Source organism: Aptenodytes forsteri, unplaced genomic scaffold (genome assembly GCF_000699145.1).
Source record: "Aptenodytes forsteri isolate BGI_AS27 unplaced genomic scaffold, ASM69914v1 Scaffold534, whole genome shotgun sequence".
In the NCBI taxonomy this organism is placed as follows: Eukaryota; Metazoa; Chordata; class Aves; order Sphenisciformes; family Spheniscidae; genus Aptenodytes; species Aptenodytes forsteri.
This window is the reverse complement of record NW_008795712.1, coordinates 1,736,025-1,750,491: the sequence shown is the minus strand read 5'-3', so window position 1 is coordinate 1,750,491 and position 14,467 is coordinate 1,736,025. Positions and strand designations below refer to the sequence as shown.

The following is a 14,467-nucleotide window of genomic DNA, read 5'->3' as shown; positions in this document are numbered from 1 at the left end:
CCTGGGCTGCATTGAAGGGCAAATGGAGGCTCCTGGGGTGCACTGAAAGGCACACAGAGGAATACGGTGTCTCCTGAGATGCACACAGGGGCTCCCAGGATGCACCAAAAGGCACATGGAGGCATACGGTGCATCCTGAAATGCACACTGAGGCCTCTGGGCAGCAGAAGGGGCAGGACAGGGTGAGCTGGAGGAGAAGGATCACCTGGCCCCCCTGGGAAGGGGATGTGCAGGTCTGAGGGTAGCCTGGGGGAGCCTCCCGAAACACAGAGAGTAGCTGAGGTCAGACTGCGCTGCAGGGAGGCTGAGCTGGAGGCTGCTCCCCCCGGCAGCGGGGCAGAGGGAGCTTGGCATCATCTCGGGGGACTCTGGGAGGGGGAAGAAAAGTGATTTCCAGGAACAGAGCATCCTCTCACTGGTCCACAGGGAAATGTTTGCAACAGTGGGGTGCAGACACCTGGAGAAGGGCATGGACCACAGCCTGCCTGGGGCTAAAGCCTGGTCGCCCTGCCTCAGCGGCCCCTGCAGATGCGGGGTCTCCTCCAGAAGTGGGATTCCCTGCGCAGGTTGTGGTAAACGACTATGATGGAGCCCATGAAGGTGCAGAAGAAGATGCTGGCCATGAAGGAGAACGGTCCGATGATCAAGAAGGTGATGTAGTGCTGAGCGGACAGTGAGGTCTCCTGGCATTGCCTGAAGGACTCATTCCTGAAGGCCATGATCGGATACTCATTCGGGTGCTCCGGGACTCTGCACAGGAGCAAACTCTTCTCTGGAAGAGAAAAGCAGTGCTGATGGGCACACTGGGCAGCTGGGACAAGGCAGGTGTCAAGGACAGAGGGGATGGCAGGTCTGTATGGGACAGACGGGACCAGGGCAGGAGGACAGGGGCCAGGTTGATCAAGATAGCCCAGGGCAGGGTACAAAGAAGGGGAGCAGTGAAGGTTCAGGGCTCATCTACATCCTGCGCCCTGGGGAGTGGGACAGGATGGGGAGGTGGGCGCAGTGCTGGAGAGGGCACTGGAAAACGGTTTTGGGGCAGGATAGGATGGAGCAGGACAGTAGATGAGGCAGGCAAGATGGTGGGCCTGGTTCCCAGGGGACAGACATGGCGGGCAGTGAGCAGCCAGCCTGGAGATGCCACAGAAGGTCCCAGCCAGCACGAGTGACAGGCGTGCACCCAAGCTGGAAGCAAGCAGGAGTGGGTGGCAGCAAAGGGAGAGACCTCACTGGCAGAGCTCTCTCACCGAGGTTCATGGGGGAAGAAATGCAGGATCAGACCGATGTTCATGAAGGCACTGGGGAAGGGGCTGAAGGCACTGAGTCCTGGCCGAATCAGCGGTGATGCCCACCCTGACACACAGGCTCATCTTGCCCCCTCAGGTGCCCATTGCCCAGCTTGCCTTGCCCTCACTGTGGCAGGACTGGTGTCACTGCTGGGGACAGCGCTGGGTGCCTGTTGCTGGGCCATTGCCCAGCCCTCCTTTCCAGGCAATCCCTGCTGGTGACCAAGAGTGGGCACCAGGGACCAGACCCAGGGATGCATCCACCCAAGCAAACACAGGAGCTGCCATGGCCTGTGTCTGGCTCCCTCCTGGGGAGCCTCACCATACCCCCATGGGCACCGACAACATGAGCCCATGGCTGGCTGGGAGCCAGGGTGCTGGGTCCTGCCTCAGCCCCAGCGGGGTGACCAGCCAGCGTGGAGTGGGTGGGGGGCTTGGGGACACGGTCCTCCGGGCACTCACCTTGCACTTTTTCCCTGTTGTGGCTGAGCCAGTGCCAGAGGGGCAGGATGCCGCAGCTGCACACCCAGGGGTTGTCCTGCAGGAGGAGGGCTTGGAGCTGGGGCAGGGCATGCAGCACCCCAGGATCCAGCTCCCCCAGCCTGTTGCTGCCCAGGTTGAGTGTGGCCAGGCTGGTGAGGGGCAGGAAGGTTTCGGGGGTCAGCGCAGTTAGGTAGTTGTTGCTGAGGTCCAGCTCCTGCAGAGCCCCGAGCCCCACCAGTGCCTGGCTGTGGATCAGCCCTAGGTGGTTGTGGGGCAGGCTGAGCAGCAGCAGCCCCGGCAAGGGAGGGAAGGATCGCGGCCCCAGCACGGTGATGAAGTTGTAGCCGAGCCACAGGGTGCTGGTGTTGGCCGACAGACTCTGCGGCACCTCGCGGAGGGCATGCTTGCTGCAGTCCGCCTCCCCTGAGGAGCAGCGGCAGGCGGCAGGGCAGGCTGGTGAGGGCAGCGGACGCAGGAGAAGCAGGCAGGCCAGCACGGTGCTGGGGCCCCTCCAGCAGCATGGCTGCCGGCTGGCTGGGAGCCAGGGTGCTGGGTCCTGCCTCAGCCCCGGCGGGGTGACCAGCCAGCGTGGAGTGGGTGGGGGGCTTGGGGACACGGTCCTCCGGGCACTCACCTTGCACTTTTTCCCTGTTGTGGCTGAGCCAGTGCCAGAGGGGCAGGATGCCGCAGCTGCACACCCAGGGGTTGTCCTGCAGGAGGAGGGCTTGGAGCTGGGGCAGGGCATGCAGCACCCCGGGATCCAGCTCCCCCAGCCTGTTGCTGCCCAGGTTGAGTGTGGCCAGGCTGGTGAGGGGCAGGAAGGTTTCGGGGGTCAGCGCAGTTAGGTAGTTGTTGCTGAGGTCCAGCTCCTGCAGAGCCCCGAGCCCCACCAGTGCCTGGCTGTGGATCAGCCCTAGGTGGTTGTGGGGCAGGCTGAGCAGCAGCAGCCCCGGCAAGGGAGGGAAGGATCGCGGCCCCAGCACGGTGATGAAGTTGTAGCCGAGCCACAGGGTGCTGGTGTTGGCCGACAGACTCTGCGGCACCTCGCGGAGGGCATGCTTGCTGCAGTCCGCCTCCCCTGAGGAGCAGCGGCAGGCGGCAGGGCAGGCTGGTGAGGGCAGCGGACGCAGGAGAAGCAGGCAGGCCAGCACAGTGCTGGGGCCCCTCCAGCAGCCCATGGCTGCCCACCGAGGTGCCGAGGGCTCCTCCACCTCCGGTGCCAGGATCTCCCCACGGACAGGATCCCTAGTGCCTGTCGCCTTGCCCAGCCACCCGTCCCTGCCTGGCACCTTTGGGTGAGCCCGGTTGGTGCTGAGCGGAGGTGCCAGGCAGTGCCTAGCTGCAAGGGGAGCGCGTGGACGTGCTCGGCTCCCTGCAGCCGCACGCATTCCCCCGCTCGCCACCACCCACTGTCTGCAAACGCGGAGCGGGCTGTGCTCCCGGCCCTAGTTTTCCTTGGGGTGGAGCTGCACTTCTTTCAGCAAATATTTTTGCAGTGATGCCTGCCCTGGCAAGGTGCTGAGCCATGCCCTCGTCCCTCCCTCTGCCAGGCACTGCTCTAACCAGGTAAGCAGCCAGCTCTGTGCGGCCTGAGATTAACTGCTTGTGTGCGTTGCAGGCTGGAGAGCTGGAAAAAAGCAAAACCAGACCCATCTCTTGGCCTCCATCTTCCCCATGGGGCATCCCCCATGGGTGTGCTGCCTCACCAGCCCTGTGCAGAGGGGTGTATGGACCCAGGACTCCAGTAGCTGGCTGGGGTGGGACAAAGCTTAAATTATATCATCAGCAGGTCTAACCCCATCGTCTGTGCTGGCCCACCATGCCCAGAGGTCCTCAATGGGGAGCTCTGCCGGGACCCATGGGCCACCCCACTGAGCCCAGCCTTTGGCCAGGCTCTGTTTGCCCCTGGCAGGAAACCACAAGCCATGCCAAAATGAGTGTGGGGATGTGAGTCCCATGGGCCACCCTCCTTCTCCCCAGCAGGATCACACATCTGCGTGCACACTGGAGGACACCCAAGAACCCCCACATGAGAAGGTGTGGGAAAGGTGAGCTGGCTGGGCTGCAGACACCCAAAACTTGTTTACCCTCACCTCAGCGTGGCAGCGCCGGTTCAAGAGGGCTCAAAGTCTGTCTCCACCCTGTTTACACCTGCTCCGGTTTCAAAGCTGCCTGAAGTCCTGGAGCAGAAGGCTGGAAAGGAAAGGTGTCACCTCCCAGCGCCCACTGTCCCTGGCAGAGCTCAGCAGACACCAGGAGACCAGGGGACATGGCCAGTAGCACCTCATCCCACCCGCAGCCCGGCATGGGGGCCCGGAGCAGAGACACTGTCCTCCACTCACACCCTTGCAGCTCCTATCCCGTTTGGGATCCCAGCGGTCACGGTCACGGAGGAATCCCTGGCAATTCTGCCTCACAGCCAAAGGGCTGGAAGGGCAGCAAGGCAGTGCGTGCCTGTGCCCCAGGCCAGGACCAGGATGTTCCCAAATCTGGGGCAGAAGCAGCAGGCAGGTGGTTTATTAATAGCATCCAGAGGAGCTTTGGTTTGTTTATCTATCCTGCAGCAAACTCGGTTTGCTGCATTAATCCCCATCTGGAAATAATTCAGAGGAATCCTCCAGCCCAGCCCAGCCCCAAAGCAGGGCACAAACCCGCAGCCACGTGGAGCTGCAGCAGCAGCTCATCCTGCCAGCAGCTGCGGGCTATATGGGGACCCGAATTCTTAGGGAGCCCTTTCCCAAAATACTCTTCCTCCCCAGGGGTTGCATTGCCCACCGCCTGCGGCCACCTGGGATCAGGTGAGAAGTGTAAAATTAATTGGAAAAAAAACCCAAAAGCAAGGCCATTTCCAGCTTTTGTGCTCAGAGAGCCCAGGAAGCTGCAAACCCATCTCAGCTCCTCTGCCAGCCCCTCGCTGCCAGCCTGCTGCACACTCCCATGGCATGTGGCAAGAGAGATGTCCCCAGTGTCCTGCCTGCTGGGGACACCGGCCAAGCGCAGGGCTGGTGCTGGTTGTGCCTGGCCTATTTTGCATGCAGTTGCAGGCTAGTGACCCTCTGGGGTCCTGTACTCTAGCAGAGCCACCACTGTCCCTTCACACATGCTGCCAGTGCTTGGCAGAGCGTGGGTTCCTGCCACTGAACCCTTCTCTGGAAGGGGGGACCCAGCACCCTGCAGGAAGAGCCCAGGTCCCTGTCCCCAGCCAGGGCTGCACCCACTGGTGTCCCGCTCCGCCGCTGCAATGCCTCCTCCTGCAATTTTGGGCTCCACACGGAACGGTGCAGCCTGGCCCACAAGAGGCTGCTCCGAGCATCCACTGTGCAAGGACAGCTCGGGGGGGCCATGCTGACCAATGGAGGAGTCCCCCAAGGCATGGGGCTCAACACCAGCCCTGCTCTGGCCAAGGGGAGTAAATCAGGGTGCCCTGATTTACTTACACGCCCACAATGAAGTGATGGAGGGGCAGATAAACTCCTTCAGAGACCAGCCACTGGCTGGGAGCAGCAGAGACACGAGCAGAGGCACACAGCAAGGGCCGAGCTTCACAGTTTGGTTCTGGTGCTGGGGAGGTGTGGTGGAGCAGGGGTAGGAGCATGGAGGCAAGGACCCGGGCATAGGGACAGGAGCCATGGGTCTTTGTCACCCTCCACCGTTGGAAAGATGGGACCCAAGGTGCCGGGCTGAGCACAGAGTCCTGCTGGCACCTTTGGACCTGTGCTTGGGGTAGGGATGGGCCCTTCTCAAACTCTTCCCACCACCCACTGGGGAGAGATGAAGATAGAGGGGAAGGTGCTTTAAGACTCCATGTTAGCTTTTTCCCTGTCCTTGAAGGCTTTAATTTATTGCATGTTTCCGTGATCCAAGATCCAAGGCAGGCAGATGCCCACCCCATGGAGTCCTTGAACTACACCATGCTTCTGCTGTCCCCCCTGGGCACCTTTGCCCTGGGGCATCCCTGATGCCCCTGATCCCATGGCTGGAAGGTCCCCGGGTTGGGCTCTGCTGGGCACATCTCAGCTCTGACTTTTTTATGGCAGGTGACACCAAGTGGCAGAATTGTGCATGGGCACTGTGCATGATGTGAGTGCCGTGAATAGGGGGGGTACTGTGCACAGTATGGGTGCTGTGCATGCAGGGGCTCTGGACTTCTCTGGCTGCATCCCTGGCACCCAGTGCAGGGGACAGCCAAGCACCAGGACTGCCCAGGGGGCAGGAGATCACTGCTGGCCCCAGGGAGGCACAGGCTGGGGTCCCCTGCTGAGCTCCGAGGGGCAGCCAGCGGTGCCTGATTGCTGGGATATTGCAAGAGCTTATAAACCACATGGAAAACAGATACAGAAAATGGGCTCTGAGGAAGGACCACAAGAGCTGCCCAGGTAACACCAAGCCCTGCCCAAGAACTGTATTAATATCACCCTGGTGCACCCCAGCCCTCCTCATTTGGCCTCTGTTAAACCCACACCCAGCTGTTTGGGCTCTTGTCCTTGCACCCCCTGTTTGGAGTCAGGCAGGGAAAGCCACGCAAAGACACAACCTGGAAAAACAGCGGAGGGACTTCTGTATGGACTGCATGCAGGTGTGCAGGCAGGAAGGTGGGGAGAGGGTCAGGCAGAAAAACCAAACCTGGCACGAGCCGTGGAGCACAAGGCCAAGCAGGAGTTCCTGTGGGCTCCGTCATCCTTGTTTTCAACTGTTCAGCTACCCCAACGCCCAAATTTCTCATGCAAATGACCAACAGAGCAAACACTTAAAGGAAAGCAATCCGGCAGGGCAGGTCACTTCTCCCCATCTGGCCCCCACCACAGGCATGGCTTGCCCCGGGCTAGCCCAAGGTTTACCAACAAATATGACCAAGATATGAAACCCAGCAGGGCCAACAGAGAGTTGTTTAATAGGCGCGAAGCTTTCAAGGTGCCGGACATGCTCCCCAGAGCATCGCTGTGTTGCTGCACGGTGCAAGACTCCCGTGTGCCCTGGCTGGGGGATGCTTGGCAGGGGTGTCCCTGCTTGCAGAGCCATGTGCACGGAGAAGTCAGGTGTGAGCAAGCCCTGGGCCAGGGACTGGGGACATCCATGATGGCTGGACCAGGTTTCTGAGTTGTCAGAGGGGTGGGTGGGCAGGATGAGGGAGTGGGAGCATCCTCAGCCCCCCATTTCACCCCGAATCCCGGCAGGATGAACAGCGAGCCCTGAGCAAGCTGAAGCCCTTCCCAGGCTGCGAGCACAGCCCCACCACTACTGTCCTGATGTGGGTCTGGTGCACGGTTTGGGGTCCCCCAAAATGGTCCCAGTCTGCACCCCAGGAGCTCAGCTGCCCGTGCACTGCCAGCAGCCCCCTCCTCCTGCTCAGCTCTCAAAGGCTGCCGTCACCCCACAGCACAGGCACGGCCGGCAGCAGCTGCTTCGGGGGAACGGTGCTGGAAGTACTGCGTCTTGGCACAGCCCCGTCGGCTGCTGGGTGACCGCCTTCTCTTTGCATGAGCCCTTGGTGGCCGAGTCAGGCTGGGACCTGCCTGCCACCCGGGGATGCTCCTTGTCAGCCTTGACAGCAAGGAAGGTGGCCAAGTCAAGGTCGAGCATGGCAACGCCGCCACGCGGCGTGGGCGTATTTTGGCGGCACTGTGGGCAGGGGATCCAGCGCTGCTCGTTGGCAACGGCGTCGAGGCGTTTCAGGCAGGCTTGGCAGAAGGTATGGCCACAGTAGAGCCGGCGTGGCAGCCGGCCACACAGGTCGTAGGAGGAGTAGCAGATGATGCACTCAACCCCCTGGCTGCCCCGGCTCGGGGTGCGCGAGTGTGTCCCGATGCACGGCCCCGCATCCTCTGCCCGGGGGCTGCCGCCGGCCTGGGACATGCTGGGGAGGGTGAGAGGAGCCATCAGACCCACAGCCAGGGTGTGGGATGCCACCTGTGAGTGCATCTGATGCATGGGAGATATGGGGACCAGCCCTACGTGGTGGGTTCCCAGGGGCATCAGGCTCCCTACCCAACATGCCTGCCTGCCCCATGGACAGCCCTGCCTAGAGAAGCAGGACCCTGCCACTACAGATGGCTCTGCCCGCATCCAAGGGGGATGTGTTTTCCCTGGTGCCATCCCTGCATCTCTGCCAGGAGCTCTGCCAAATGCCCCTTATGTCCTGTGGGGGCTGGGGGCTGGTTGGACCTCAGCACCCTGCCTGGGCTCTGGGTCGGTGGGGAAGACAGTGTGGGCAGGAGGGGGTCAGCCGGGTGGGCAGGGAAGCAGCGCCCGGAGGACCAGGCAGTGCCACAGCCCTGCTCCTCGCCAGCCCCAGGCTGTGCCAAGCTACCATGGCACGGCTGTCAGCAGCAGGGGATGGGCATGCAGGCTGGTGGGGAGCAGTTGAGGGGTCCAGCCTCATCTCAGGGTGGGTCTAGTACCCACCAGCATATTTACAAACCTCTCCTGGAGGCCACCAAATCCCCGCTCCCTCTCTATGGGTGACCTCAAGCATTTTGATATACACAAGCATCCCTCTCCTCCCCTCCTCCCCTGTCCCTCATCCCTACCTGTCCTGAGATGCTCCCCAGGACCTCAGGGGAGGTGGCAGAAGGGCTGTGCCATCCCAGGGGGCTGCGGCAGTCCTGCGGGGAGCATGGGGGGCCTGAGCCACCAGCAGCTCCCCAGCCAGGTCCCGGCAGCTGCTGGTGGCTGTGGGAGTGGGAAGGGGCTCACCTTTCAGGGACAGGCATGCTATCGGATCTGCTGCCAGGAAGCCAAGCCTGGGAGATTGGGTTACCAGCACCTGGATAACAAAGACCTCTGAAATCTAAGCCCCAGGAGTGGTCATTAACCATCCGTCGCTGCTTCATTAGCAGAAGAAACTGTCCTCATGAGGAGCTCTGGGCTTCATCGTGGGTAGAGAGGGCTTGGACATTGGCTGTACCTGGGCAGCAGCAGTGGAGTCCTCCACATTCTCAGCCACCCTCCAGCGGCTGGGCACATCTGGGCAGATGTTGACCAGCAGAGACACCCCATCGCACTCCAGCCCACACATCCCCGGGTGGTCCAGGCTGCGGGGACGGCTGCGACCAGAGCAAGAGGGCACAACGAGGCTCCAGGCTCGTGGGGGTGGAGGGGCTGGGGCTGGTGCAGGGACACTGAGGCTCCAGCCTGGTCCGAGCTGGCAGTGCCCACATGTGGGGTGCTGCTTCTCGTCCGGTGCCCGGGGGTGACCGCTGCCACAGACATATCCGTAACCAGGCTCTCACGTTGGGGGCTGAGTTACCCTCGGCTCTGCCAGGGCTGATGCTCATCACCAGCCTGGGAAGAGCCCAGCACCCCTCGGTGACACCTGCAAGGTTCATGCCGATGCACCATCCAGGGGAGGTGACAGCACCAGGGTGGTGGCAGGCTCAGTACCTGCAGCCACCAGCCCCCTGCACAGCCCTTGGTTCAGCAGCAATGCTGCAGCCTCTGCGCGGAGGGTGCTCCAAGCAGGGGAAAGTTCAAAACGGGGAGCGTGGCAGGAGGACAGATCCTAAACCCAGGATCCTGGAGGAGAAAAGCACATCCTGGAGCCAGGGCAGGGCTGCCAGGACACCCAGCAGCATTTCTGCGTGGGAGCAGGAGAGGGCAGCAGCTCCTGCTCCAGGCAGGAGCAGGCAGCAATGCAGGCAGGGAGTCAGGCAGGGCTCTCCTGTGCTGCCTGCTTACCAAACATTTCAGCAGCCCTCGGGCCATGTTTCCAGCACTCCTCAGCCCCAAGAATTGGGGGGGTTTAGAGACCAAGAGCCTCACGGGGTCACGGGGCTCTGCAGAAAAACTCGACCCCTTGATGCCTGTGCTTGGGAGCAAGGGAGCAGAGCCAGCAGCACAGCACCTTCAGGGGCGCAGTGGCTGTATCCTGACACAGGAGCCTAATACATCCTCCGTCACAGGTTTCCCCAGGCAGCACACGTGGGGTGTGCGTGCCCATGGGTCCCCAGGTGTGGGGATGGTACCCCATGGCAGGGCTTTGCCCTCCCCTTGCTGGTCTGGAAGCAGGCAAGGGATGGCAGGGCGGCTGGCTCGCATCAGGGCTCTGCCAAGGACCTTGGTTTTGACCAAACCCACTGGCCAAGGTGGGGGCAAGGGCCATATGCCCTGAGCAGATCAGGAACCAGCCGTGTGGGATTCCCACTCTGCCCTGGCATCTCCGGGTACGACCCTGCATGCCTGCAGGGTGGGTGGCAGCACCCTGGATGCCAGCAGCCAGGGCAGAGCTGGTACCTGGACGGGCACAGCATGCTCCCTCCAAGGCCGTGTGCCCAGGGATGTGCGGGCAGCTGGATGCCTGGGGCCAAGGACCTTGGTTTTGACCAAACCCACTGGCCAAGGTGGGGGCAAGGGCCATATGCCCTGAGCAGATCAGCCGTCAGCCGTGTGGGATTCCCACTCTGCCCTGGCATCTCCGGGTACGACCCTGGCAGGGTGGGTACGACCCTGCATGCCTGGTGGGTGGCCGTGTGCCCAGGGATGTGCGGGCAGCTGGATGCCTGGGGATGTCCAGGCATGTCCCAAAGCTGGCAAGAAGTCACTCTCCCACCCAAAGCACAGTGGTGGCCTGGCTCATCTGCTGTGGCGGGAGGTACGGAGCAGGCAGGCGTCAGTCCCTTTGGGACATAGGAAGCCCTGCCCAAAAAGACTATATGGGTGAGAGGGATGGGCTTGGCTCTGTGCACAGCTGGGGGTACCCAGGGGCAGTCACCCCCCCTTGCATGCCTCTACGTGCAGAAATGTGCACACGGTACCCAGGGGCAGTCACCCCCCCTTGCCTGCCTCTACGTGCAGAAATGTGCACACACATGCGCGCGTGCACGCGCGTACCCTGCCTGCCCTCCTACCCCACTCCAGCCCCTGCCCATCCCCTGCCCATCAGCCCTCGTGTCCCCCTCCCAGATGCCAGCAGAGCTGCATCCCATCGAGGGGTTGTGCCCAGCTGCCCTCGGCCACTTCTGCCCATTGCGTGCAAGCCCCTGGTGCGGGGCTGTGCACCTCGGCTTACCCGCCCTGCACCCTGCAGGCAGGGCTTGTGGCAGGGGGACCCCTTGGTGACATGGGCTGTGCATCTGCCAAGCCGCGCAGGGTGACACCAAGGGGCACGCTGCCTGAAACCAGCCTTCAGTCCCTGCTGGGCTCCGTGAGCCCTGCCGAAACACCCGAATCTGGGCACAGGGAAGGCGTATCTGCAATCAGCAGTGACACGCATGGGTGGGAAATGTCTTTTCCTGTTCCCAGGTATCGTCCCCGAGGGCTGCAGGGATCTTTGGCACAGCTGGGCAGGGAGCGGCACCTTCAGGGGAGTCCAAAGGTCTGATCCAGATGAGCCAGATACGTGCATCACCACCCACACTCCAGACGCAGGAGGTGGCAATCACCCAGCACAACCCTCCACACCCCCAAGCACCCTTCAGAGATGAAACACAGCCAGGGAGCACCCATGGGACCCTGCACACAGCTGCCCATGTCACCCAGAGCCCCGTCGAGGTCTGGGGCAGCATCCTGTGCCCTCCCCTGCTCACACGCCTGGTTTTCCTGCTGCCTCCAGCTTAATCATTGCCCGGGTGTTTGGCAGGCAGTGGTCTGCCCGGCCTCACCCAGCTTGTTTGCCATTGCCCCAAGGTTAGACAGAGCGAAGGGCAGTAGTGACACATGGCTCTGCCGGCAGATGCTGCACCCTGCCAGCGCCCTGCCCAGGCCAGGCCAGCACATTCCTCGCCCCTCAGCCCCCCTGCTGATGCCAGCAGCACTAGCCCCGGGGCTCTGCCGAAGGCGCCACACACCCCTTGGGGACAGTTTTCACTCCCCAAACCGTGTTTGTCCCCGCAGAGCATGTCAGACCCCTGGGGCACTGAACAGCCTCTGTGGGATGCGGGTTTCAGCCAAGCCAACGTGGTGACGCCACGTCTCTGCCCAGCCACGCGGCGGGTGGGCTCTGTGGCAGGGCAGGGCTGGCGTCGGGGCCACAAAAGCAAACAAGGGGTGGATCTGCCTGTCCCCATGCCAGCACTGCCCACGGTCCAGGCAGGGCGAACAAGAGCGCTCCTTGTGCAGGGCGGGCGGCATGGGCCTGTGTCCCTGCCAGCCTCCTCCTGCAAGCTGCACACCCCCTGGCCAGCCACCAGCATGGGACCTGGGCCAAGCAGGGGGGTCAGGGCGGGGTTGGGGGGACAAACTGGCAGGGCTCTGCCCTGCACCTCTGCCAAGCCACTGCCACCCCAGTCCAGAAGCTCCCAGGGGTGGTGGGCTCCCAGGCAGCGGTGGGCTCCCAGTTCTGGTGGGATCTCAGTGGTGGTGGGATCCCGGTGGTTGCGGGCTCCAAGCTGTGGCGAGCTCCAAGCAGTGCTGGTGGGCTCTCAGGCGGTCGCAGCCAACCAGGGAAGTGCCACAAAGCCCACCCAGCTGGCCCAGCCAGGAACCTACTCCCTCCCCAGCGCCCCCCAAAGCCAGGCTCTCTTTCCAGAAGGCAGGACAGCCATCCAGCTTGGCAGGGTTGGGCTGAGCACCAGCCAGCGTCCCCAGGCAGGCAGGAGCAGGCTGTACTGGAAACGCCTGGGCAAGGGGAGCATTGGGCCCAGGCCGGCAGCAGGGCGGCAGGCAGCCGAAGAGCTCAGTGTGCCACTGCTGCTGCCGCAAGTCAGCAGTGCAACAGTTAAGCCTGGTTTTGAGGGGAGGGGAGAGGGCTGTGTGCCCCCTGCACTGCCCTTACACAACCCGCCAGGATAAGCAAGAAGTAACACGGAAATCCCGGAAAACCCAGGGTGGAGGGAAGAGGTGTACTTTGGCAGGGGAGGAGATGGCTGTAATTTTATTTGCAGCACCCTGAAGTCATCTGCTAACACTCGTGCTCTTTCCAAGCCCCTGCCCCTGCAGACCAGGCAGTTCCTGCAGCAGCCACGGTGCTTACGCAGCTGCCGCCTGGCAGCACGGCCGCCCATGGGACACCAACACAACGGCAGGCTTGTTCCAGGTCAGCCGCACCAGCCCCAGCCGAAAACCCAGCCTGGAGCCACCGCAGCACTCTGTAAAGTGGCCAGCAGGCTCCTCGCTCGCCTTCCTCAATGCCCAGGGGGTTACAGAAGGCAAAGGGGATCTGTGTCCTAAATGGGGTGCGCCAGTGCCACCAGTGTGGCTGGGCCAGCCCTCCGCACCAGACCCAGCCCCAACGCAGTGTGGAGCCCCAAGCCAGGATGTGGATGGGGCGAGGGGTTGTGCCCAGCGCCCCGCAAGCCTGGCAGGAGGAACCGAATGGGGCTGGGGGTTTCCTGGCACTGGGACGTTAACACCCGCACCCATGCTGTGCCGTCAGGTGCTGCCCCAGAGCGCTGCCCAGCACTCTGCCACGCTTTGTCTCTCTGTCCTTCCTGTCTCCTTCCCTCTGTCCCATGGGCAGTGTGGAGGAGGAGCGGTATCCAACAGGAGCTTGGCGCAGGGTGCTGCAGCATCCCCATGGTGCTGTGGATGGGGAGACCGCTCAGTTCTGGGGAGGTGGGTCCCCATCCCGGCTGGAGGCATGTCCCTGGCTCCTCTCCACCACTCCAAGACAGCGACGACGATGCCCTCCTCTGCCATGCACACAGGACTGCCATCATCCAAACCTACCCTCCAGCAGGTGGGCAATGCCTACACCTTCCCCAGAGTTGGAGGTTTCCCAGCAAGGGCAGACTGGCAGGGTCCATGTACAGAATCGCAGGCTCAAAGTGCTGCCCCATCCCCAGTGTAGGCACTTCTCGGTGGCATCTGCGTTGGCACATATCATCCTCAAGGCTCCCAGGCCTCAGCGGGACAGGGGGGACCTGTCCTTCTCCCCCGTGCCCCACACTGGGCTCTCAGGACCTCATTGCTCTCACCCATGAACCTGCGGAGTTCATGGGTGAAAAGCAATGGCAGAGTCCAGACAGTGCCACCTCCCAGCTGCCAGCTCTGCTGGGCACCAGGGCAGCTCCCCGGGGTGCCCAGGCTGGGCAGCCACGTCCCCGCGGTGCCACCTGGCCCCATCCCGTGGTCGGCATGTCCCGCAGGTGCAGCGAGGGCCCTCAGGAGATGACACAGCAGCACTTTCTGTAGCAGGGGCAGCACTTGAAGCAGCCGCATCCCCTGCCAGCCTCCCGCTCCTGGCCCTTGGGTGGCTTGTCCAGGGTGACAGTGTAGAAGGAGTCGGGCGATTCCCCGTTGGGCATCCTCAGGCTGGCATAGGGGTTGTAGGGACGGGACCAGGACTTCCCCGTGGAAATGGCTGGGCTGTTCCAGCTGCCAGCGGGGTCCGCCTGCTCCTCCACGCCGTAGGTGGGCACAGCTGCAGGGTTGGCAATGACAGTGGGCTCGTCCTTCAGATAGCGAGTGATGAAGCTTTGCTGGAACTGGTCCCGCGGGATGTTGACGCTGGCGTAGGGGTTCTCCAGGCTGACGCCACGATCCATCTCCCTGCTCGTCGTCAGCATGCGTGGCCTGGCTGGCATTGCCCACCTCCTGCGAGACAGAGACCCTGTTAACCCAGGGTGCGGGGGGTGTCAGCGCCGGGGTTGTTCTCACGGCATGGGGAACGGACCCCTGGCAGACCCCACTGGTTTGGGAGCTTGGTGCAGAGCTGTGCCCCCCCCTCCCTGCCAGCCCCAGGGGACCCCGACATGCAACCTGTACCCTTGGGCCGTGTGGCCCTGATGGCAGAGCCGGAAGGGGAGGCAGGAGAGGGTGACGCC

The 14,467-nt window shown here is 62.7% G+C and overlaps 3 protein-coding genes across 3 annotated transcripts; all 3 read right to left on the bottom strand.

Moving 5' to 3' along the window:
* Positions 1 to 512: 512 nt before the first annotated feature.
* On the bottom strand, positions 513 to 3,062 carry LRRC26 (leucine rich repeat containing 26). The gene is made up of 2 exons (XM_019473172.1): positions 2,404 to 3,062; positions 513 to 772 (listed from the first exon to the last, which is right to left on the bottom strand). The coding sequence occupies exons 1-2, from the start codon at positions 2,945 to 2,947 to the stop codon at positions 513 to 515; spliced, it is 804 nt and encodes a 267-aa protein (XP_019328717.1). The 5' UTR covers positions 2,948 to 3,062.
* A 4,053-nt stretch (positions 3,063 to 7,115) lies between these two features.
* Positions 7,116 to 7,622, bottom strand: RNF224 (ring finger protein 224). Its single transcript, XM_009283466.1, has one exon. It carries the CDS (start codon positions 7,620 to 7,622, stop codon positions 7,116 to 7,118), a length of 507 nt encoding a protein of 168 aa, XP_009281741.1.
* Positions 7,623 to 13,804: 6,182 nt separating this feature from the next.
* On the bottom strand, positions 13,805 to 14,188 carry CYSRT1 (cysteine rich tail 1). Its single transcript, XM_009283449.1, has one exon. It carries the CDS (start codon positions 14,186 to 14,188, stop codon positions 13,805 to 13,807), a length of 384 nt encoding a protein of 127 aa, XP_009281724.1.
* Positions 14,189 to 14,467: the final 279 nt, after the last annotated feature.